Source organism: Nanorana parkeri, unplaced genomic scaffold (assembly GCF_000935625.1).
Source record: "Nanorana parkeri isolate BGI_ZX_2015 unplaced genomic scaffold, ASM93562v1 scaffold121, whole genome shotgun sequence".
NCBI lineage: Eukaryota > Metazoa > Chordata > Amphibia > Anura > Dicroglossidae > Nanorana > Nanorana parkeri.
The window spans coordinates 1,712,503-1,737,715 of NW_017306389.1; the positions used below are offsets into that span (position 1 = coordinate 1,712,503).

At 44.6% G+C, this 25,213-nt stretch overlaps 2 protein-coding genes across 2 annotated transcripts in view; both read right to left on the reverse strand.

Annotated features, from left to right (window-relative positions):
- OXSR1 (oxidative stress responsive 1) overlaps positions 1-6,172 on the reverse strand; it is a 94,683-nt gene extending 88,511 nt beyond the window's left edge. The window contains exon 1 of the mRNA XM_018553497.1: positions 5,815-6,172. Within this exon, the coding sequence (XP_018408999.1) occupies positions 5,815-5,887 (73 nt within the window). The 5' untranslated portion in view covers positions 5,888-6,172. The remainder of the gene's footprint in view (positions 1-5,814) is intronic.
- Positions 6,173-17,557: 11,385 nt separating this feature from the next.
- Positions 17,558-25,213, reverse strand: MYD88 (myeloid differentiation primary response 88). The gene is made up of 4 exons (XM_018553493.1): positions 24,898-25,213; positions 20,610-20,790; positions 18,206-18,297; positions 17,558-17,844 (listed from the first exon to the last, which is right to left on the reverse strand). Exons 1-4 carry the CDS (start codon positions 25,211-25,213, stop codon positions 17,693-17,695), a joined length of 741 nt encoding a protein of 246 aa, XP_018408995.1. The 3' UTR covers positions 17,558-17,692.

Consider the following 25,213-nt stretch of genomic DNA (forward strand, 5'->3'; position numbering starts at 1 on the left):
GGGGGGGGGGGGTCTTGACACCATCAGGTCTTTGCTTTTGACTCTTGTCTATTCTTTTCTTTTCTATCTTTCTGCTGCTCTTCAATTTCTCTAGTTCTCTCTCTCGACTCCCAACACATCAATAGAGTGGATTAGGAAACTCAAGATACTAAACTAATAAAGTTTTCTGTATTCCTACGCGATTCTTGTTCTGCTTTGTATGCCATGATGTACGTTTTACTACCAATGTTAAAAATCAATAAAAACTTTTGAAAGAAAAATAAAAAAATTAAATTATTAATGCAATAAAAGTGAACACTTGTAAAACGCAGACCTGCACCAGACACTGCGTAGCAAACGTTATAAAACAAGGACAACATAAAGAATGGCTGAAAAGCTCTGTTACAAATACACTGAACCTCTAAAGACACCAGAAATCCTAAAATGTGTGAGCCCTTACAAGAGATCTGCAAACAAGAAAGGTGACTAGCTATGCTTTTGTACTTGATTTTATTTTCATTAAAGCTGAATTCCCAGCAGATGCAAAATAATGCAGCTTTAGATTTGATAAAGGGTATCTTTGGTCAAAAATGTTAAATAAATATGTATTTCTATATTGAATTTCCATCACTTTTATCTCACTCCACTCCCAATAACCGCATCCATCCAGAAGTCTGAAAACTTCCCTATTGAAGATGCCCATAGGATGTAGTTCCTCAATTAGGGCTGCAACAACTAATCGGCATAATCGATTATAATCGATTATTGAAAAAGTTGTCAACTTTTTCAATAATCGATTAATCGGCTTCCGATCAGTTGGCCCTGTTCACAGCTCCACACGCTGTGCGCCGCACCTCCTCCCCACCTCATGCTCGCCGCTGCCAGACCCGCAAGCCTTTTTTAAAACTTTTATTTTATTGTTTATCCGATTAACCGATTAATCGAACCTAATAATCGGCTAACTAATCGATTTTGAAAATAATCGTTAGCTGCAGCTCTATCCTCAATGCAGTGACACAATTTCACAATATGTACAGAGCCTGCCTTCTGAACTACAACTTAACGTCTCAACAATGTAACATTATCAATGCTTGCTGGAAGCAATGCATGATGGGATATGTAGGCTTAAGAAATCAAGATTGCATCACATCATGAAGCAGGGAAGGAGATATGGGAATCCAGGAAGATGTGGAAAGTGATGGGCAGGCAGAAGGCAGCACTCACTACATAAAAGGTTGTTTTTTTTCCAAGTTAGCTTTGATTGCATTATGAAGTACAACTCTTGTATGTATTCCTATTCCAATGCTGATGTTATAACCGGAGAGGATACGCTGGGACTTTACACCTCCTTTAATATGTCCTTAGTTGTATTTTTCTTTACATGTAGGCAGTGTACCCCAATTTGGTATCAGGTTCTTGCACTGTCTATGCAGCAGAGCTCACAGGGGGAGGAATAAGCAGCCATTAGGTTGTGCTGAAGAGCAAGGAGCATACTAATAGGAGAACATAGTGACATATTGAGAGATGAGCTCATTAATGTGCTGCTTCTCCTGTTCCTGTCCAGTCTCAGGGCGGGGGTGGAGAGGGGACCCAAAGTAAAAATGAAACTGAAACAGTGAAAAATCAACTCTTCTGCCCTGCCAGACAGGAGTGTGCTCTGTGGCAGAGCTGTGTAAATCTTAGGCTGGATGGAGAAAAATACAAATCCGGAGGGTATAAGAGTTTATTTATATAAACGTCATCTGTGTATTTGGCTGTTTGCCTGGAGTGCTAATATCGCACAACTAATACATTTGAAACTGCTGCCATTTATTCTACAGGGTCTGTGCTTTCAGGAAATATATACCTCTTGGGGATTCAAGTAATTTTCAGGACTAAAATGGGCATTATAACATCTGCATCCACTTTGGCAGAAAAAGTGTTAAATATTACAGCTGGCACTTAACTTTTGAGGTTCTCTAGTTGTTGTCAAAGGCACTGGCTCCTAAAAATAAAATCCTTCTGGCTCCTGGATTCCATTATAATTTGTCTACCCCTGTTCTACCTCATACAAAGGCATTTTAGATAATTGTGCACCTCCAACCTCATGGCAACAGTTTGATGAAGGCCCTTTTTTGCTCCAGCATGACTGAGGTTCGAGGAGCTCAATGTGGGGGAACCTGCACAGAGCCCTGACCTCAACCCTACTGAACATCTTTGGAATCAAGTGAAATGCCGATTGTTCGCCAGGCCTTCTCATTCATCATCAGCCTGGCCTCACAAATGTTCTATTGACTGAACGCAGAAAAGAAATAGACACCGGCACTCCAATAATAAATCGATTACGTCTATTTATTGACGTACATCAAAAGCAAAATAACACACTTAGTGCGACGTTTCGGGGACACACAGGAACACACTTATTGCGACGTTTCGGGGACACACAGGAACCCCTGATGAAGGGGTTCCTGTGTGTCCCCGAAACGTCGCACTAAGTGTGTTATTTTGCTTTTGATGTACGTCAATAAATAGACGTAATCGATTTATTATTGGAGTGCCGGTGTCCATTTCTTTTCTGCATTACTTTGACGGTGGCCATCCGTCGACTACTGAGCACCCAGGATACTTTGTTGGACGTGCGGTCAGGAGTGCAGTGGGTACATGGACTGTAACCTATTGACTGAACGGACACAAATTCCCCAAGGCAAACCCCACAATCTCATGGAACCTTCCCAGAGGAGTGGTGGCTGGTATAACTACAAGGGGAGCCCGGAAGAACACGCAGCTCCATATTAATGCCACAGCTTTGGAACAGGATGTCCAACAAAATTGTATCGGTGATGGTCACATTTCTATTGACAACCCTGTGGCCCTATATTGTATCTACAAAGAGTCAATGAATTTCCCAGTTCAGAAGGGTGAATGTGTCTGGGTGAATGTAAAGTTCACCTTTAAATAACTACAAAAGTTATAGAAAACCCATCCAGATGTTTTTAATTCTCTATTGTAAATAAAAATGCAGCAAACAATACAATGAAACTGCTGGAAGCTACACTATATACCATATATTTAGACATAAGACCTGAAACCATGTACATCTGTCACTAGTATATAATAATTGCTGCAATTACTCAGGCTCATAGGGCTCATTCAGACCAGCCCACATGCTAAGGCATGCACTGGTGTACGATCTGGGCGGTGAGCGGTGGTGCAATACACTGCTACTACGCATCACACTGTTTACTTTTCGTTCTTTTTTTTACTTAATTGAAGTGTCACAAAATGACGCTGTGGTGCGGTGAATTGTGCTGCATTTTAAAGCGACGCGACACACTTCAACAAAGCGTTATTGTATGAACAGGTCACATCTTCTGCCTGAGGAAGGGGATCTGTGTGACCACGAAACGTTGCACTTGTGTGATATGTCGCATCAACGTCGATAAAAGACGCGTTTGATCTGCAGTGGGAGTGCTGGAGTCCCATTTCTAATTGTGTGAACAGGGCACATTGAAAATAAAAGTTTCCTATGTGCCCTTTCACTGAGCCTGTGTTGATATATGCAGCTTAACTGATATCGTGTGAACGTGCCCTTGTTGCAAGTGTCATTTTCTATGGCATCACTCGCAGGCTACTTCACACTGTTGCAACTACCTACTAACACTTTCAAGGAAGCCGTAAGGGAACCCGTCATATCATGTTCCCCTTCACCACTGATCCATTACAGGAGAGTGTTACTGCTCAATTCCCAGAAGCAGCAATGGGTCCTGACAGGTTCCCGCTGTCATAGCCTGCTCTCACACATCTCATACCATCCACATTACTTGAGACGGTATCTATACACACTTGCCACCCTTCCAGCATGATCTCACTGTATCATATTAGTATATGAGCGCATTAATAAAAACACACACCAACACACAACAAAAGCTGCCTCATTGTCAGTTCATACATGTGAATCTCTGTCAACACAGAGAGTAAGCCGATGACACAGTAATAAAAATAACAGCGTGGGCACCATTTAACACACAGACCCCCCCTCCTGGCACTGTAGAACCCATGGAAACCTATTGACATCCATCCTGGCACTGAAGAAACCAATGGCACACTGCCTAGCACTGTAGAACGTAAGGACACCCCTCCTGGCACCATTAAACCCATGAATACCTCCTAACACCATTGAACCTTTGGACACTCCTCCTGGCACCGTAAAACCTATGGACATGCCTCCTGGCAATGTAGAAGTCATGGACACCGACATGGCACTACACAACCCACTGACAGCCCTCCTGACACCTTAGAACCCACGGACACCCCTTCTGGCCCTGTAGAATCTATGGAAACCCTCCTGCCACTGTAGAACCCATGGACTCTGTGCTCCTGCCACTGTAAAACACATGGACACCCCTCCTGGAACCATAGAACCCACGGAAACCCCACCAAGCAATGTAGAACCGATGGACACCGTCATGGCACCATAAAACCTTCCAGGCAGTGTAAAACCCATGGACACAGTAGAACCTAAGAACACCTCACTGATGGACCCGCTGGCACCGCAGAACCCACCGACACCCCCGCTGGCACCGTAAAACCCACCGGCCCCCCCGCTGGCACCGTAAAACCCACCGGCCCCCCCGCTGGCACCGTAAAACCCACCGGCCCCCCCGCTGGCACCGTAAAACCCACCGGCCCCCCCGCTGGCACCGTAAAACCCACCGGCCCCCCCGCTGGCACCGTAAAACCCACCGGCCCCCCCGCTGGCACCGTAAAACCCACCGGCCCCCCCGCTGGCACCGTAAAACCCACCGGCCCCCCCGCTGGCACCGTAAAACCCACCGGCCCCCCCGCTGGCACCGTAAAACCCACCGGCCCCCCCGCTGGCACCGTAAAACCCACCGGCCCCCCCGCTGGCACCGTAAAACCCACCGGCCCCCCCGCTGGCACCGTAAAACCCACCGGCCCCCCCGCTGGCACCGTAAAACCCACCGGCCCCCCCGCTGGCACCGTAAAACCCACCGGCCCCCCCGCTGGCACCGTAAAACCCACCGGCCCCCCCGCTGGCACCGTAAAACCCACCGGCCCCCCCGCTGGCACCGTAAAACCCACCGGCCCCCCCGCTGGCACCGTAAAACCCACCGGCCCCCCCGCTGGCACCGTAAAACCCACCGGCCCCCCCGCTGGCACCGTAAAACCCACCGGCCCCCCCGCTGGCACCGTAAAACCCACCGGCCCCCCCGCTGGCACCGTAAAACCCACCGGCCCCCCCGCTGGCACCGTAAAACCCACCGGCCCCCCCGCTGGCACCGTAAAACCCACCGGCTCCCCGCTTGGCACTGCAAAACCCACCAACTCCCTGTCTGGCACTGCAGAACCCACTGACACTTCTCTTGGCACCGCAGAATCCACTGCCTCCCTTCCTGGCACCATAGAACCAATTGGCACTGTAGAACCCACTGACACTCCTCTTGGCACTGTGTGACTGGAACAAGTCTATGAGCATTTCCAGGTTGTCAGATCACACAGGAGCTCTATATACACAATCACAGCTAACACTCCCCCATGGCAGATCCAGAGCACACAAGGCTTGTCACACCCCATACTACTGCAATTCATAGCCAACCTTCCCCAGGTCACCGATCTGTCCACACACACACACACACACAGGAAGTGCACATAACATGTCAAAGGGTGGGGGGCAAGTGTAACGTAACTGTCCCCATCTGCTGAGGGCCATACAGGACTTGCACGGTCCCTACAGGCTCCAGCAACCTGGTGATCGGGGTATACGGCTCTCCGCAGGGCATGCTGTCACTTGTAGTTAGCCATCAAGCTGTCCATACAACCACACCCAGCACTTACCGATCACCTCCTGCAGCTCATAGTCATCCCTGTTGATGGACCATGGCAAGGAGCTGAGGTCCGGCTCCGTCATGTCTCTAGCCTCCGCAGAGGGGTTGTTGGATGACAGTCGGGCTCAGCGGCGGTTATGTCTGTCTGTGGCTGGTGGACAGGGCCGACGAATCCACGTGTAGGTGAGGCTCCGAGGCCGGAGATGGAAGGGACCCGGTGAGGGCAGTTCCCGGAGGCCGCTCTGTCTTCTCCCCTTCCCCCGGTGTCTTACTCTCACTTCTTCCCCAGCACTCACATTGCCAAACTTTGCCTTTCCCCTGCCCGGCCTGCCGTGCCCAGGGCCGCATGACGTCACCGCGCGCCGGCGTCATCCCCGAGCCGCCATCTTTAGTGTGGCAGCTCCAGGAGGGGGATCGCGGTGATGGGGTAACCACCGCTGTCATAGAGGACCCCAGAAATTTCAGAGCACCATAGTGCACATAGAACTCCTGGAGCCCGCTAACAGGAATTTTACGGCTCATGGACACAGGGGCTTCCTAAAATATTCCCATCTACATTGGATCCGAATCTAGTGGTGTAGAAAATGTGCATTTGGTGTGTATTACTCATGTTCACGGGAGATGTTCCTCTCTATGAGGAGCTAGAATTATGCGCCTTAGACATAGTACATCTAATGACCTGTAAATGCTTTTTATGCGTTGCTAACGGGGCAATTTGGGGTATCGTTGTTTTTTGCATTTTCGCAGGAGCACGCAATTTTAAGGGTTGCCATGTTTGGTATCTATTTACTCAACACAAGCTCCTCTTTTTTATATTTTACCAAGAAATGGGTGTTATATTGTGCCCGTGTCCACAAAAATACATTTGAGTGTATTTTATTTTACTCAAAATCTATGTTTGATGACCAGTTGTACTACAACTACTGCCAGTAGGTGCCCTGATTTATGGTGGGAGCGCTAACCACTATGCTACAATGCAAGGACGTGCGGTCAGGGGAGGCAGAGCCTCAGCTAGTATTATGGAGGAAAAAGCTTTCAGCTTCAAGTCTGAAGCTGACAGCTTTTTCTCCATTCAGAGCGGCTTGTAACAGATTACAGAGCAGGGAAATCCTCCCCGCTGTGTAACCTGTCATGGACTGAGCGCTGCTTGTTGATTACAGGCAGCTCTGCACACAGCACCGGGCTTCCCCACTGCTTGTGTAACCTAACATAGTAAGGCCAGAGCTGCAACAGCCTCTACTCTGTGTTAGAGGTGTGAGCTCTGAGGATTGTTTGGACCAATGGCAAAAAACCATTGGTCCAAGCTGTCCAATCACAAAAAGAAAAACACTGAGGACATCGATTTCGATGCCTCATCAGTGAGGGACATGGAGGCTCCTTCCTGTCTTCTCCCTCCCTCCTCCACACATAGGTTTGGGGGGCGAGGTGTCCGCAGGGCGGGGCCGGGGAATGCCTCACCCAGCACAGAATGTACTGCACGTCACTGCTACAACGCCAGCCTATATGATGTGGATAGCACTGAGCATTTTTCTAGTGCAGGGGTAGGCAATCTTGGCACTCCATAACCGGGGCGTCCTGAGGCTGGGTGTCACCTGGAGCGGAAACCGGGTGACACCCCACCTTGACGTCATCGCGCATACGTGTGATGTCACCACAAGCGTGCGCGATGACATCATCACGCATGCGCGGTCATCTAATTGACGCCTGCCGGTGGTCATCTTGGTTATGGACGCCGGGAGAGAGAGGCGGCGGGATGAGGTATGTCGCCAGGTCCCCTCTTCTCTCCTGACACTGTGGGGCTCTCAGTCCATGACCGAGTGCCCGACTTTTTAGAGAGGGTGACACCGAAATAATTGTCAGCCATTTTGGTGTCACCCCTCCAATGGTGTCACCCGGGTGCGGGCCGCACCCCCCTTACTCTGTGCTGAACTCCAACTCCCATCATGCCTATGGCTGTCAGAGTCTTGCAATGCCTCATGGTATGGTCTATACTGCGCATTCACAGTCCCTATCTCACATCTATACATACTAAGTCTGATGAATCTACCAGCATGTCCATAGAGGGAGGAAACCCACACAAACACAGGGAAAACATACAAACTCCATGCCATGCCGATGGTGTCCAGACCAGGATTTGAACCTGGGACCAGGAGTGCTAACCACTAGGCTACAATGCCAGCCTACAGAATGCACACAGCACTCAGCATTTTTTTAGTGCAGGGGTAGGCAACCTTGGCACTCCAGCAGCTGTGGTCCATAACAAGGACCTGTCACCGGATCTGTACTATCGTATAAAGAGCTTGTTAGCGGTGAAGGCTTTTTACGCAATTTTGGTAGTTTTTTGCCATTTCAAGGGGGGCATGCAATTTTAAGGCTTGACATTTTTGGCATTTACTTGCCATGACGCTATATTTTGTATTTTACCTAAAGAAGAACGTCGTGGAAGCTGGCTTCTGGCTGCCAAGGGAAGGTGGAGGTAGCCATTTGGGCCAGGAGCAGAGCCCCTTGCAAAGTCCAGGATAGGACAGAGCATGTGTGGGGAGGCCTCCAAGAACCACACGTAGTATGGAAATGGAGTGGACAGTCTTGGACAGGACAGAACAGAGGATAGTAGCAATCAGAGTGCAGGGGAAATGGTGGGAGCCTCCACTCTCCGATAGAGATTGGGAGGAGACAGCAACCAACCTTGCCTCAGCACTCCATATCAGTTACCAATCATCTAGTATACCTGATCACAATAAAATCTTTATTAATATAAACATCACATCCAAATCCCACTGACCACTAAAAACCATTCAACAAACCAAAAAATGTAAGGTTTAATCAACACTGGGATTATGCAGCACATTTCCCAGAATGCCATTACATTTGTATGCTAATATTTTGTGAGTGACAGCCCAGGCAGCCAATGGCAGATTGCTTAGCTGGGAATGACAGTTGACAACTCCATTGACAGTTGGCCTACCCTGGCTGTACATGGAGCAGCTGTGGGAAGGTTATGTATGTCACTATGCTGTATGGTGGGGATTCTACTGCCCTCGTCCAATGTTAAGAGCAGGGGGAGGGGACTGGATGTGACCCCGCCCCCACATGGCAATCTCCTGCAGGAAGGGACAGAGGTGGAAGATTGGTGTAGCAGATAGTGGATCTTTGGATAGCATTCCAAACGCACCTCCCACCTACAGTTCGATCGCCCGCACCAGAACACGCGGGACCGCAATGCTGTGGATTCCATTGGAGTGTGACTTGGGTCGCGACTTACTAACCATGGACAAATGTGGGTTCTGAGGTTACACAGGTTGAGAACCACTGGTCTAGATTATTGCCGTTTTGTTATTCTTTGCATACCTTATTTCTCTTTTCTTCCCCAGTCTTCTCACAGTGGCCATTTTTACTAAGGGCAGGGCACTAGATCTTCCTTTACTTCCTGGAACTCTGGCACATGTGACTAGACATGTGACCATGCACATCATCTCAGGGGAGGAAAATGCCTTTCCCTGAGATCTTGTGATGAGATTTGCCAGCAATGCTCTGCTGATGTAACCTTCCCAGGATGCAATGCTTGGGCACATTACACCACTTATGCCCAGGAGGACCTGGAAGTGGATTAACTGTATATGTCATTAAATGATAAATATATCTGTTTAACCACTTGCCGTCCGCCCATTGTAAAAAAACGGACGGACGGCACTTCAGCATTGGCGGGTTGCCGTCTCCAGACGGCATTTTTTTTCTGCTCGCGCGCGCCCCCTAGCGGGCACGCACGGGCAGGAAAGACCCGACCAATACAAACACCCGTTACCGGGTGTTTCACATATAGACGATCAGCGGCTCCATAGCCCGCCGATTGTCTATATGTGCTCGTTTTTTCGGATCCCCGCGCGGCCGCCGGTTCCCCCCCTGACCCCTCACCTTGAATCCATTTTACCCGACGTGACCCCGTCTTTTATATTTTACCAAACAATTGGGTAATAATAAATGTTTTATCATTTAATATAGGGGAAACTGTTTTGTTTTTTCCTAAATCGGTAATTTTTCCTTAATATAGTAAAAAATAAAAACCCCAGTGGTGAATAAATACCACCAAAAGAAAGCTCTATCTGTCCCCAAAAAAGGGTATAAAATTAATTTCAGTACAGCGCTGCATGACAGAATAAATGTCAGTCAAAGTACCGCAGCGCTGAATACTGAAAAATGGCCTGGATGGGAAGGGGGTTTAACACCGCGGATGTCAACTGGTTAACTAATGAATGTAAAATGATTGTATATCAGCATGTAGAGCTATACGCTGATGTGATTTTTAGTGCAGCTTTGACCGGCACGGCGACGCTGTTAGTGGAGATCAAAGGGAGATTGGTACATTTAAACTCCTCTCTGGTCCCCGAATGCAGGAAGTGATGTGTATTACATCACTTCCTGCATTCAGTGTCACTCTCCGGTTACAGATGCCGGTGTGATGTGTCACCTAGGGATCTCTGGGGTCCCTAGGTGACATTAGGGGTCTTGGAGACCCCTGAAATCTCCATTAAGGGGACCTGTTATTTGAATTGGCTATCATATAGGGGTTTTTTTAGACCCCTGTGTGATAGCAACAAAGGTAAGTGTAAAAAAACAATGTTAAAATTAAAGCATAAAACAAAATAAAGAAGCTAAAAAAATAGTGACAAGGAAGGGAAGGAAGACGGATGCTGGCATCGGCAGGAGGACACAGCAGGGCTCATAGGGACAAGGTAAGTGACGCTACAGTGTAATCCCGAGTGTGGCTCGGGGTTACCACTTTTGGTACTGAAAATTAACCCCGAGCCACACTCGGGATTACCGCCAGGGAGGTTAAAGTCCCCCGCCCTCCCCCACATACACACGCAAACATGCGTCGGGTGCTTCAACGTGTGAAAACGACGATTCCGCCTATTGTGCCAAAACTGTCTGCTCCAGTTTTGATACATTTCCCCATGTGTGTGTGTGTGTGTGTAACAAATGTGCCGAGTATTAAAATGAGATCTAGGATTAAAAAAATGAACGTTAACAAGAATAGGCAGATGACTGGGAGTGGTGAACCTGGACTGAGCCTACGGCTCCGAATCTGGCTGTTCTGAGAAAATGCTGCAGAACGCTGTGCATGCTTTAATGATATGACATATGTCATTAATATGTCCCCTGGGGGGGGATTTCTCACCGTATTACAGCATGGAATTACACTATGGAGTGTCTGTAATTTGAACAGATTGCATCTAATAGGAGACACTTATTATAGCAAAAGCTGACAGTAATAATCTATTCTGTGCAAACATTCCGAAATATAGAAACATTTTCAGTCCTATGCATAGATATCTGGAAAAGCAAACTCCAATATATGTTTAGTGAGTTCTGTGGATATATTATTGTTACATTTAATCCCTTCCCTGTGATTTTCTTAGACTTTTACCTGCTTGCAATGACACGGCTCCATTTTCATGTTACTGTAAGTGCGCCACCTAGTGGCTATCTAGATATCATTCTCAAACAATGCATGGCCAGGGTAGAGGCGTGATGCAGGTTTTCTTCATTTGAGCAGTCACACTGTAGTGTTGGTGGTAAAACATCAGTCTTTAGGTAGACAAAGCACAACTTTTCTATATGGGAATGCCTTATAACTTAATAAATGTTACTGCAGGAATTTATCCATGCCACGTAAATGGCCTTATGCAATAAATGCATTTTACCCTTTTAAGCCCCCCTCCACTCCAGCTTATTATTCCCGTAGAACATACCTGTACATTCTCCGTGAACGGGTGCGTGCAAGCAGCCGTGGCCATCGCTGCTCCCGCTGTCATGAGACAATGGAGAGCTGCGGCTTTAGACACAAAGCCGGTTAGACCGGCATCCATTCATTACTCACTATTAAAAACATGCTGCAGCAGCAGCAAAAAACAAAACATGAAGCTTCAAATCATTTTAACCCTTTTAACACCCTCATTGCCTGATTATTGTTTTGGGAGGATGTACTTGTAAGTCCTCCCGTGAATACACGTGTGCACGCGGCCGCAGCGTGCACTTTGGGGATTTTCATACTGTCATGACATTTCTATTTCCTATGATTTATAAACGCAAGTAAGAGACACAGGCTTTTAAAAAAAAAAAAAAAAAATGTCACTTCATATGGTTAAAAAAAAAAATAACAGTTAATAAATACCACTAAAAGAAAGCTCGATTTGTCCCCAAAAAATGATATAAATGAATTTTGTTAGTGTTGCGTTACGGAGAAATTCCCTGCCAAACTTGCACAGCTCTGAAAACTGAAAAATGGCCTAGTAATGAAGGGGGTGCAACATGCCGCTACTGAACTGGTTGAACAGGAACCTTAGCATTTTTTAAGGTTAACCCTTGCAGTGGGGCTGGCATGAGTCACAACTCTACATTGCTAGACCTTATGTCGTCTTTTTGACACTATCTAATTTCAATAAGCAACATTAAATTACCGAGCAAAATTTTCCAATCTGATGCCTAAATCAAATTATCTTGTTTCCATGGAAACTGGCAAGAAAGCAAGGTGATAATGAGTATCTAGAAGGTGTACAGATAGCTGTAAACAGTCCAGTCTGTCCCCAAGTCAGCAGCTCGATACAACACTTGGTGGTGCCAGGTCATTTTGGCCTATCCTAGGGGACGTTAACAAGTGTTTGACAGACTTAAAATAACCATCACTGCACAAAAATGATCATTATTATTATACAGGATTTATATAGCACCAACAGTTTGCACAGCGCTTTACAATATGAAATATTTCCTACTTGTTCAAAAATGTCTTTGTGACAGAGATGATCCTACACTCATTTGAGAAGGTGTTTGCACCACTTCCTCCTACTGGCTGAATTACAAGTACTGTTATAGCAAGCATTTGTCTCACTACCTACCATTCTCACGGGGAAACTGGGCATCTGTGGCCACATCAGTATGTCTATACTTGAGCTTTAGTTATGATAAATAGCAAGAAAAAAGTTCATTTACAGTAAGAAGACAAATTTGAAGACAAAATTCCCCAACTGTACAGAATGCCTCCAGGTCACCATGTTGCACTGAATTTTTTGGCATTTTTAGAAAATGACAGCGGTTGCATTTTAAATGGAAAGGTAGTTTTTAATAGCATTACATTACAAAATGGCTGGCTTGTGGAGCAAGTATTTATATTATATATAGGGGTGCAACGATACTGATACCAGTATCGGTGCCACTACGAAGCATTTTCACAAGTACTCGTACCAGTGATAGTAAAGAACGATATCAGCGCTTTAAATTTTTTAAACACGAGCAGCTGCCTGAAATCCTGGTCTTGCCGGGGAGCTCACGGTGGCTATCTTTTACAGTGCCGGTCCAGCCGCACATTTCTTCCTCCTTCCTGCTGCCCGCACCTGCCGCACAGCTATAGGGAGACCTGCACGCAACCCTGGAAACACGGCACAGCCCTGCTGAAACCCCGCACGCAGCCCTGGTGAGACCCATACGCATCCTTGGTGAGACCGCACAGCCCTAGTGAGACCTGCACGTAGCCCTGTTGACACTGCACAGCCCTGGTGAGACCGGCACGCAGTCCTGGTGACACTACACAGCCCTGGTGATAATACAAAACACAAAAAATCCCAAGCTCACCTGCCAGCTAGCCTGCAACAAAACAAATTACCCTGACTAACAGTATGCGTTAAAAACAGAGGTTTTAGTTGCACAAACTTTTGGCCAAAAATATGTAGAAGCCACACCGCCGCGCCAAGGCACCTCTGCAAAGAGTCTCCAAGTGTGAGCATATTAATGCAGTCGATAAATTGCATGCAGGTGTACCAGGAGGTAGCCTACTCCTCCTTATAAGCTGCAGGGACACACTAGAGGCCCAGCAACCAAAAATGCACGCTGGGACCCCCAGTCCGTCCCCACATCCAAAACAGTCAAACTAGAAAGATGGGCGTGGCAATCAGATGTGACCGAGTCACTGTAGGCAGGCAGTGGAACTAGACTAAGCTTCAGTCTTCAGACTGGCCCGACTCAAGTGTTAACAAACTGGGTCACACGAGAGGGTGTACCACGGCTCTGGATCTTGAAAGTGCTCCCTGGCTAACTAACAAAGTACACGGAGCACTGCAAATCTCCTCAATGCAGAGCCCAGTGGTCACACTCCAGGCTCGCCATGTCATTTACAGTCCAGCGGGATATTGCTGGAGGGTACACTGATCCAAATAGCTGCTGTGTATATACAGTAATGATGACAACTCCCCCCATCCTTGACAAACTGATCTGTAACCTTCTGTGCAAATAAATCTACAGTTTTCAATCAAATGAAATAAGAAGTGCACATAACCCGCAATGGTACAAGTTTGCTGGTGAATTTTATTTATCTGGAAACAAAAACACACAGCTCTTAGTATAAAACTCTTTATTAAACTCTTCACATTAGTTCCATATATTAAAATAAAAAGATTGTCTTTGCATGATATGGTACAATTTTTATTATTTTCCATAACATTGACAGTATATTACTACCTAATAAAAAGGAGAAAATCATATAAGCTCAGCTGGTCCACCTAAAAACACATGAATTCATCTCCCTATACAAAAGAATAATAGTGGCGAGTAAATTGTTCAATGATTACGTACACAGAAAGTCAATTTTGTAGTGATTTCACTGCCCAATTCACTGTGGAAAAAGAATTGGTAACTATAAATGTACAAAATGCAAGTAAGAGAGTCACTGAAAAGAACAAGAGCTTCCATTCCATAAGGCTGAAACTAATTTGGATATCCAAATTTTATGGGCAATATAATGGTCATGCTCCCTAATATTCATGCTACTGTTGGAAAGCATTGTGGTACATTCACAGCAGGGGTCTCATGGAATATGGAGCCTACAAACCCTAAAGATTTTACGCCCACAAGCCAGACCTGAGTATTTAAAAGGACACAGAGTCTTGTTTTAGTTCAAGGTCAGGTAGCTTCCTCAGGAAACTTACCAAGAAATATACCTATACATGCTACTATAGATATCCAATTAATACCTAAAATTATGACGGGTAACTTTGTAACAATGAAGACTCTTTTCTGTTGGCTGGTTTTATGTAAACTTTGTCACCCTAACCGCCCCCTCCACTCTTCAAAAAGACCTCCTGCTTTTTAGCTCCCTCTTCAACTCCCCCATGCTCGCCTCTAGGACCTCTCTAGAGTCTCTCCCATCCTGTGGAAATCCCTAACCTAACCCGTCCATCTCCTACTCGGACTGCCTTTAGGCAATTCCTTAAGACTAATAACTTCAGGGAAGCCTATCTTGCCTCAAACTAACCACTGAACTATCACGTTCTCAAGCAATGAATCCCTACACAGCTACCTCCTCATGTATCGCTTGCGCCTGCCTTTTAGATTGTAAGCCCTTCCTTATATTATAAAGCACTGCACAAACTGTTGGCGCTATATAAATCCTGTATAATGATAATAATACAAACTATTATGAGTAAAGATAATTAAACCCTCCGTTCTATTGTAATAAGATTTTTTGGGGTTGTTATGAAAATACTTTTCTGTAAACCATCTGAAAACAGAACGAGGTCTTTTAAATTTCTCTCGTGTATTTGATTTTAAACAGAGAACAAATACATTCAGTGACTTACACTAATAAATCTTGATATATAAAATGCTAAATATACATAGAAATAAACATGGCTTTTCAGTCCAAAAATCGGGTCCCAGAGCCCATCAAACCATCTATCTATTTAACCCATAACACAGTATATGGCTGAAGCCAGTCTCATCTTATACACCGTCTTCCAAATCCAATATTTTATCTTTAACTGTTGTGTTTTTACCCCAGTCTGGGAAGTTAGTTGCTTGGTGGAAATAAGGGGATGTATGAATGGGATATAATAAGAGACGCAGGAGTTATGTATATCTCAAACAGCAATGTTATCAAAATTAAATCAAAATTGTTAGGTAAAAGTCCGTTTCTGGGGCATCTGAATCTGAAATGGATGAGGATGGAAGGGTAATGGTAACATAATTGCAAATATAGGACAAGCTGTTAAAAAAAAAAAAAAAAAACCCAGAAAATTCTACAACTTTCCTAACAAACATTTGATACATTTATATCTTCTTCTTAATAAAGTATATGATTTTTTCCTCTTCAGTAACTGGGATTGCATGTAAATTAGGAAAGCAGAAATTTCCCCAGAAACATAAGAACATATTTCCCAATAACTGTCTGTTAAACAGCAGGACCACCCTAATGATATTTAAGGTCTGAGTAAACCTTGACACCTTAGGGTTGCTTTAATAAAAAGGAAATAGGCTGTTAACTTTGCAAGGGATTTGTCCCTTACCTTAGTGAAGCTGGTGAAAATTCAAATTTAAAAAAAATACCCAATCATGTGCAAGAAGGAACCGTATTTTGGCCTGCACATGATTGGATGATGGATGTCAGCAGACTTTGCCTCATTCACAAGGCAAAGGGAATAATCTCGCAAAGTGAACAGCCTTGTAAACATCTGCCAGCTTTGTATGACGGTTACAAAAAGGACTCATAGAGACCTGAAGGCCTTGTTCACACCAAGCGCGGAGCAGGTGCAGAGCAGAGCAGTTGCAGACCGGATCAAAACTGCGTCCAATGTATTTTCAAATTGTATCTTTTGCTCCAGTTCACATCGCAGCGTGCAGTTCCAGAGCAGGTGAAAAATTGCAGCAGGCCCTATTTTACCTGCTCTGGATCTGCAAACGCATCAAAAACGCATGCAAATGCCTGGAACGCACTGATAGCCCATGTTATATATATTTTTTTTTTACCAAAAACGGTCCAGAATGCATCAAAAACGCGGCACTACCCACGGCACTGCGTGTGCAGAAACCTGAGCGGATCTGCTCTGCATTTGGTGTGAACAAGGCCCAAGTTAGCCTATTGCCAAGGCTGTAATTTACGGCTTTCCCTTTATTGCCTAATAGCATGGTCACATTTACTCTTATGGAGCATCCAGAGGGTGGACTGCGATCATACCACTTGTTATGAAGCTAAGTAAAGAAAAGTTACAGCAATGGTGCAACAGATCCAAGATTCATTTTAAACATTTAAAATGGGCAACAGGTTCACTTTAAAGGTTGTCACCATCACTCTAGTCTGTGATAAATGAGATATACCGTGTTTCCCCGAAAATAAGACACTGTCTTATATTTTTTTGGGCTAAAAAAAAAAAAACACACTAGGTCTTATTTTCGGGGTAGGTCTTATTTTTTTTTAATGTACAACAATCCACACTTATTCATATAGAAAAGTCTACAAGTACAAAGTATACATACAAAGTATTCATGTACAACAATATGGTGATCAGGGCAATCAGGGGTGCCGTACCTTTCCAAGAGCAATTTGCTAACCAATCTCTGGCCAGAATGAGCGAAGCGTGCTTTTACTATCGATTCCTCACAGACGGAGTGCATTTGGTATCACTCCGCCTGTGACAGGAGCATCGGCTTTTGCGACTCTGCTCCCTACGGTGCCGACTCGCTTCTCCCGCGTCTCTTCAGGGTCCCCTTATGCCACCACTGGCCCTGGGAATGGTCACAACTAGGTCTTATTTTCGGGGTAGGTCTTATATATTTTAGAAAGTCCCAAAAATAGTACTAGGTCTTATTTTTGGGGTAGGTCTTATTTTCTGGGAAACAGGGTAGATATATATATATATATAAAAATAAACACATTCATGGCAGTACCACAGCAACTTCCCTACTTTGCATATATGCACATTCAGTATATCTGTGTTTGAGAACTTAACCTGATAAGAAGGTCCTTACAAGAAGAGGAAGTAGGGAAAGCAAGGAATGGAGGGATCCCTGAGATCACCCTGTTGAGGCAGTAACATAACCACTTGAAGGCCCAAGATCCATGTCATTCATTTCTTCAGAGCCTTGGCGAGCCTGTCCCAAAACCACCCCTGTATGTGGGGGTTTGTGTAATCACACACTGTAATAAACCGGAGAATGCTCGGAAATGGTCTCTTCATGGATTTGTATTTCACTGGGATTAGTCTTCTCTCACGAGCCCCTGAGTAAAGAAAAAACACAAAAAGCAACATAAATTCTCCAAAATATGCATCCTCCAGTGCAGTCACTACAAACAGATAGCACACACAACAGCTTCCACATTAGAAACATATACAGTAAACCCCCAGTTATCCGGCACCAATAGGGATTGGTATATGCCCGATAATGGGGAGTTTACCTTAAATATATACACACACACTTACAAAAGCAGCAGGAGGAATTCCTACAAAGGTCAGAGAATACTAATCCCTACTGCATCGCAACAACATTTCATGTAGGTGTGACCAAGCCCTAAATGCACCCAAAGTGCAGAGCCATGAGAGGATTGAAATGAAGAAATTACATTTTCCTTTAAAACATACCTGGTCCAAGGCTGAGAGCAAATTTTGTCTGGAAATCACACTCGCTGCTGTCCAGATAATCATCAGATATAATCACCACCATCTTCCTACACCTGCAAGAAAAGCAAAAACAGACTAAATAAAATGATATGCCAATATTGACTATCAGCCCAAACTATGGAATGTCAAATACTATCCATGAAAAGGGTCGATACCTAAGAAAATACCTAGGAACCTAGATTTTAAGAAGCTACTACAGGGCCCAATGTAACCATGTAGCCTATGAGTCTAGTATAACAATATTGTTACATAGTTACTCAGGTTGAAAAAAAGACACATGTCCATCGAGTTCAACCTATAGAGCTTTTATATAGCTTTTAAACGTCGCCTATGGTCAATTTTGGGGATGGTAGTTTTTTTGCGATTTCGCGGGTGCACGCAATTTTTAAGCTTGACATGTTTGGTGTCTAATTACCCGACGTGACCCCAACTTTTATATTTTACCTAAAAAAATTGGGTAGTAATAAATGTTTCATAACATAATGTAAAAAAAACTTTTTTTTTTCTCAAAATTTTGCAATACTTTTCCTGAAATATAGTAAAAAATTAAAACCGCAGTGGTGATTAAATACCACCAAAAGAAAGCTCTATCTGTCCCCACAAAATGATATAAAATTAATTTCAGTACAGCGACGCATGACGGAATAAATGTCAGTCAAAGTACCGCAGCGCTGAATACTGAAAAATGGCCTGGCCAGGAAGGGGTGTAAACACCTGGTCTTCAAGCAGTTAAAAAAAAAAGAAAAAAACCACCAACACAGGCTGCAGACTGGAAAGATAGCAATGCACATGTCACACAAAGGACCCGGTGTCTCAAGCTATAATAGAAGGCCATTACCAAGAAATAGCAAGTGCTAAAAACAGACCAACTCATCCAGTTCATACTGCTGAATCATTGTACATACCAGCCTGATAATGTGAGGCAATTTCTACCTTCTTTTATAACCCTTGCAGACACACAGGCCAGCACAGCACTGAAACAGTTGCATCACTACACAGAAAACCCGAGAACGTGATTGTGCATAGAGACAACAAAAATCTATCTCCTAAATTTAACAAAACTATGTAGTATGCAGACAAACCTAAACAACACATTTATTGTACCAAATTAGGCCTACACAGCTGATAGTACATCTAGGAGGAGATTGTACAATCAGATTGTAATAACCCAAGGACTTCAGCCAATATCATCTGAACTGGACCCTGGTCCAATAGGTCCCATAGTGTACTAGATTGAGCCCGACGGCTCCAGCTTTTCACAAAACACCACCAAGCTCATTGTAGTCAGATTTCCTCCCAGAAACACTGAAGGAGATAATAAAAGCCCCTCCTGGACCCGTATTCAGCCTAACCAAAGACCTTTTGCTAAACTGTTGATGGAACAGGAACAGTAGTAAATGAAGTGTGAGCTGTACATGTCTTGGGAGAAATCCTTGTAGCCCACACTGTGGTTTTAATTCCAGTAATGAATATGTGAAAAAAGGGAGTCGTTTTGTATTTTTATATATGATAAGTATCTCTAGCCATTGTTTGGCCCTTCAATTCTATCCTAGAGACGCATCAAGAAGTTAGAGGAAATCTCCCAAACTGAGGAGAATTCCCCTCTTAAAACAGCTGTTCCGGAACAGGTGTCCCCCCTTACCTCTTGTTATGGTGACAACTCTAAAATTTTGGATTTAACTTTATTTTGGTCACCAGTACATAGAGGATGAATCTCCCCAGCAAGGACACAGCAGTTAAAATTGATAGAGGATCTAACCGTACCCCACACTATCCATAACTTAGAGAACTATGGGGTTAAGGCTTTTCCCCATAGTTCTCCTTAGGAAGAACTCCAGGCAAATACAGTCTTAACCCATGCAGTGGGGCTACCTCCGCACTGCGAGGGTTATGTGCTCGTTTTATCTAGGGAGCTAAAATAATACTCACCCATGCCACAATCCTGGGGTGCTCTTAGACCAGTCCCTTCAGCCTCGCTCCCCCTCTGCTCTAGCGGTCTAAGGTTGGGTGAGTCATGACATTCAATACAGTCCATAGAACGTGAGGACATTGAGGGACATACCATGTCCGGGCAGAGGGGGAGCGAGGATAGAGGGAGCGATATAGGAGCAAGCTGGGATCGTGGATCAGGAGATATAACACTGTTCATTTAGTTCCCTAGATAAAAAGAAACTTAACCCTTGCAGTGCAGGATAGCCCCACTGCAAGGTTTAGGATTTTAACTCCTCAGAGTTCTGTTTTACAAAAAGTGAAACAATTGCCTAGTGACACAGTTCAGTGGAAGAAACAAAGAGTAATAACCAGAAAAAAGTAATAGCTCTTATTATACTCTTAGGCATCTACGGCATGTTCATCTTTGGGGTACCTGTTTTCTATAAGTTCACTTGTTATAGACCACAGACATGTGCCGGGGAGGACGTCTCTATCAAACACACACAGCTTCAGATGATGGTCCGTCTGCTCCAGTCGAATGATCATTTCCTGCACGAAACTTATATCCTGGGCACAGTAGCAGATGAATGCATCAAACTGCTCAGGCAGATGTCCTGCAGATGAACATGAAACATAAGCACATTGGAAAGAAGATAGCAGAAAAGGACAATCTGTACAGAAAATGCTACAACACCTGAACAGACCTTCTACAAATACTGATCTGTAGCATAGAAAACGATTGAGGAGGATTTTAAAGCAAAGATGCAACTAAACAAGGATCCTTCCTAAACCAAGGAAGAAAAAGGCTCACCAGTCCATAAGATGGTGGCTGCATTCATTTTCATGGCTAACAAGATTAACAGCAAGTACAGGAAATGCCTGTTGGTCCTGCCGAAAAATGCAGTATCCTTGTCATGTCCTGTGAGCTGGACAGGAACTACAAACAACCAGAACTTTGATTTGTAAACTTCTAGTCCCATCAGCATTGATGTCACTGAAATGAACAATGGCCGACACTTAAAGGAGGACTATGAGGTGAGTAATTTTCACTCAACATGATAGTTTGAGCTGACCTGTGACAATGAGACTGTCACAGGTCGGCTCTATAGATCGGGAAGTGAGTGAACGCATACCGTCGCTCGCTCACTTCCCGATCATCTCCCTGCAGAGGGCGGTGGATGGCAGCTGGGTGGATCGCGACAGCATTGTCGGGATCCATCCTGGCTGCGGTGTTCTCGGTATATAGTGAGCAATAGCCCGCAATATACTGAGCTTTGGGTCACGGGAGGAGGTTAGTATATGTCCTCCTCTGACCCTTAAGAGAACTATGTGATAAAAAGGTTACCCCATAGTTCTCTTTTAAGTCCTGGGTGGCAATCATGACTCTGTCCATAGATGCAGTTACGTTGGGAGAATAGCCACCCAAGCGCAGGAAGTGTGTTTTTTGTAGGATTATTATTTAAAATGTAACCACTAGCTGTTGCCTCTACATTACCATCATGTGAGCCATAGAGAAACTATTATGCTGCTTACTTACCAGACTTCCGGGCAGAATTATTCTTAACCCTTGCAGTGGGGTTACCCCCCCCCAAAAAATAATAAAGGGTTAAGTGGTTGCTTTCATCAAGGGATTAAAATTAAGTAATACACACCTGAACCCCTGAGCCGGTTGGCTGCTAGACGAGTCCCTATGCCCTGTCTCCTCCTCTGCTCCAGCAGTGAAATGTCCCTCAGCATCCTCACATCCTATACATGTAATGACTCGCAGGGTCTTAGACCGACAGAGCGGAGGGGAAGAGAGGTCACAGGCACCTGTCTTAACAGCCAGCTGACTGCGAGGTTGGTGCAAGTATAGCTTTTTTTAAATTATTTCTATTAACCCTTGCAGTGTGTGGGAAGCCCAACTGCAAGAGTTAAGAATAATTCTGCCCAGAGTCCTGCTCTAAAATGCATGTCTGGGCATGATTACAAATGACATGTATATGTCCCCATGTTTTATCCCGTGACAAATGCTCTAAGTACTGAAAAATACCTGTTAATCCATCTAGAAGTCCATTCAGCCTGTGCATGCTGCCTTTACTGCATTGGTTCCCCATTGCTGGGCTACAGAACACCCCTCTATGTTATGGAGATGAGGAGAAGCCATTCTGTAGTTCAGCAAAAAAGAACTGCAGCATGGCTGACAACGCTGCTTGGGATTTCAATGCAGCAGTTGCAGTTTTGTCAGCTCAGTGCAGCAAGTTCGGGGCACACTGGATTGCTGGCAGATCGTAATGTATTTTTCTGTACTTACAGCCTTTTTAAAAAGAGGCAAAACATGGGGGAAAGTGCATTATCCAGATGTACTACATATGTTTTTCATCTATTGTGCCATGATGTACACTTTCAATGGGAATTTTGGCTACAAGCGTGTTGTTCTGAAATATTCAAAAGTGCAGAAGTTGCCACTCCGCACGGTCTCGGATGTAAAAGAAATGAAGCCAAACACATAAATACCTATGAATCATCCCCGCCACCCCCTTGGTTCAGTTTGCATGGATAATACACTGCTGCTCTGCCCTCAATAACCTCCTCCATCTGACAGCTTTAGATGCAGTCAACATTCTTAAGCTAGCCGAACAGCCGCGGCACCCGCAGCTGCCTGAATACCCGAGCAGCGACTGCATCTGATCTGTTTCTCCCAGATCTCCCGCTGTCAGAATACCTGAACAGAGCCAGCAGCTCATTGGCTGCCCGCTCTGTTTGTTCCAAGATTTTCTGACCAGCTCCTTTGATCAACTGATCAAGGGATGCCAGCTGAAAGGGTGCCACCCACTGTGTGGATTCCAAGCAGTGTACGGCCAACACTGTGCCCAACAGCTGCCCTAGTTTGTAGAAATGTGCTCAGAAAGGAGGGGTGTCATCTCAGAACCATTTATTTCCATTTAGGTTGCTGAAAGCGTATACCTTTTCATCAATAAGCTGTGTAGGGTAAACTATCACATTAATGATTATTTCGTTATTACTGCGGTAACACAATGATTTTCATCTGACAAAGCACCCAGCCGGAGCTGTATACCTGGATCATCAAGCCTGGTGATACACAATCCCGCACTACTGTCCACGGTTCCATCTTGTACTGGTGGCGACTTGCTGGACTCTCTGATCTTTCTTAAATACTTCTGACAGTCCCCCTCTAGAACATGAAGAAAAAGACTTGGTAACACATCTGATAAAAAGGAGAAAAGAAAGGATGGGAAAAGAAATAATCCTAGAGTCACTGACTCAGAGCAAGTATGAAGGTCAGAGAAGTCTTTATCTGCACATTCGGGTCTGGCTTTGTGATTTTCGGAGTCAACATGAGCCAGGTAACTAGTGACAGGTCCTCTTTATGGAGACATCAGGGGTATTTAGATCACCTAATGACCCTCAAAGAAGCTGATGAAGCAAAGATGTGCTCCACCAGCTTCTTCTCCAGCTACAACAGTTGAAGAAATGATAGGCTGATAGCAGAACTGGTGTAATACACAGCTCGCACACTCCCATGCACCATACAAGCGATCGGGCAGCTCTATAGCCACCTGAATACTTGTATGGAACAGTTGCGGCTTTTTACATTTTTACCGTGACCTGCGCATGGAAGCAGGAAAATAAAAACCGCTGTACATGCACGGCTACCAGCCCCCTAGAGAGTGCTGATCGTCTACACAGGCAGTACCCGGGTAGCGGGGACACAGAGCGCTGCATTCCTAGCTGCCCCCTGTACCTCCACTGATGTCCCGGCGTCCTCTTCCGCCAATCCGTCGCTCTCCTGGTCCAGGCCGCGGCTCCTCTGCCCCGCCCCCCTGCCGATACCCAGCCTGCTATTGGATATTGTAAAATGCAATAGCAAGCTGGCTATTACACCCGCTCACTGCCAATCAGCATGGGAGGACCTGATAGAGAACTTTCTCCCCTCCTCTGCTGATTGACAGCAGGCAGTGGGCAGATGCTATAGCCAGCCTCCTATTGGCTATTGCAATTTGAAATATCCAATAGGCGGCTGGCTATTGCTCCCAGCATTAAAATAAAAAAAATAAAAAACATAAATATATAAAAAAATTAATAACAAAATAAAAAAGTAAAAAAGTTTTAATAAAATTAAAAATTAAAAAGACAAAAAAAAGTTAAATAAAAATTAAAAATGCAAAGAAAAAAAAATAAAGTATATAAAATAAAATTTTGGCGTGTCATTTTAAATAAAAAAAATGTTTTTATTATATTATAATCTTCTGAACAACAGGAACAGACAGCAAAACAAACATGACCCTTCCCTATGCTATCCAAAACTAAAAAATGTTTTTTTGGCTGGAGCTACACTTAAAAAAAAAAATTACCTTTTCCGACTTGCATACAAATTCATCTTAAGTACAAACCTAAAGTCCCTATCTTGTATGTAACCCGGGGACGGCCTGTATAGAATAGGCCGAAGGCAAGTAGCTAAAAAGTTTATTATTTTACATTTTAGTTGAAGCGGGGGTTTGTTTTTATAATCCACTGCTCCAAATAAAATATTCTATGCCAAGAAAACTTGTTTTTATAAATCTTTAGGTATGCAAATGAGTCCGAGTTGTAGTAAAGGTCATCTACACATACTACCACTAAACCTGGCCTAGATATCCAGGCTTCATATCTGGATGCAATATCGGTTCATTTTATTTGGACTTGTGCTTCCAGCTTCAAAATCCATGAACCCCACATACCTATTAAAGGAGTGAGATCTGTGAGAATATCATTCCTTTCAATCTTCTGCAGTAGGTTCAGCAGATCTCCAACTGTTGCTTGTGTTTTTCTTTTCTGCCAGTCATCCAGAAGTGCGGAGGTTGGGTTAGAACATCTGTCATAATTCTTTACCTCTAGATAGCTATAATCCATTTCTTCAGCAAGATGTGTCCAGTTGGAAGCCACCGTTGCTTCAGGGTTCAAATATAAAGACAACTTCTGCCTGGTAGTGTAGTTTAAGGCAATGAGTGGAATGGAGTTAAAGTCCAGTTTGTCTGGATTTGATGCAACAGCCAT

Coding starts and splice junctions, on each gene's coding strand:
- MYD88 (XM_018553493.1), bottom strand. CDS start 25,213: ATGGCTGTTGCATCAAATCCAGACAAACTGGACTTTAACTCCATTCCA. Junction 20,791..24,897: donor AGATCTCACTCCTTTAATAG/GTATGTGGGGTT, acceptor GTTCATCTGCAG/GACATCTGCCTGAGCAGTTT. Junction 17,845..18,205: donor TGCTCTCAGCCTTGGACCAG/GTATGTTTTAAA, acceptor TTCTTTACTCAG/GGGCTCGTGAGAGAAGACTA.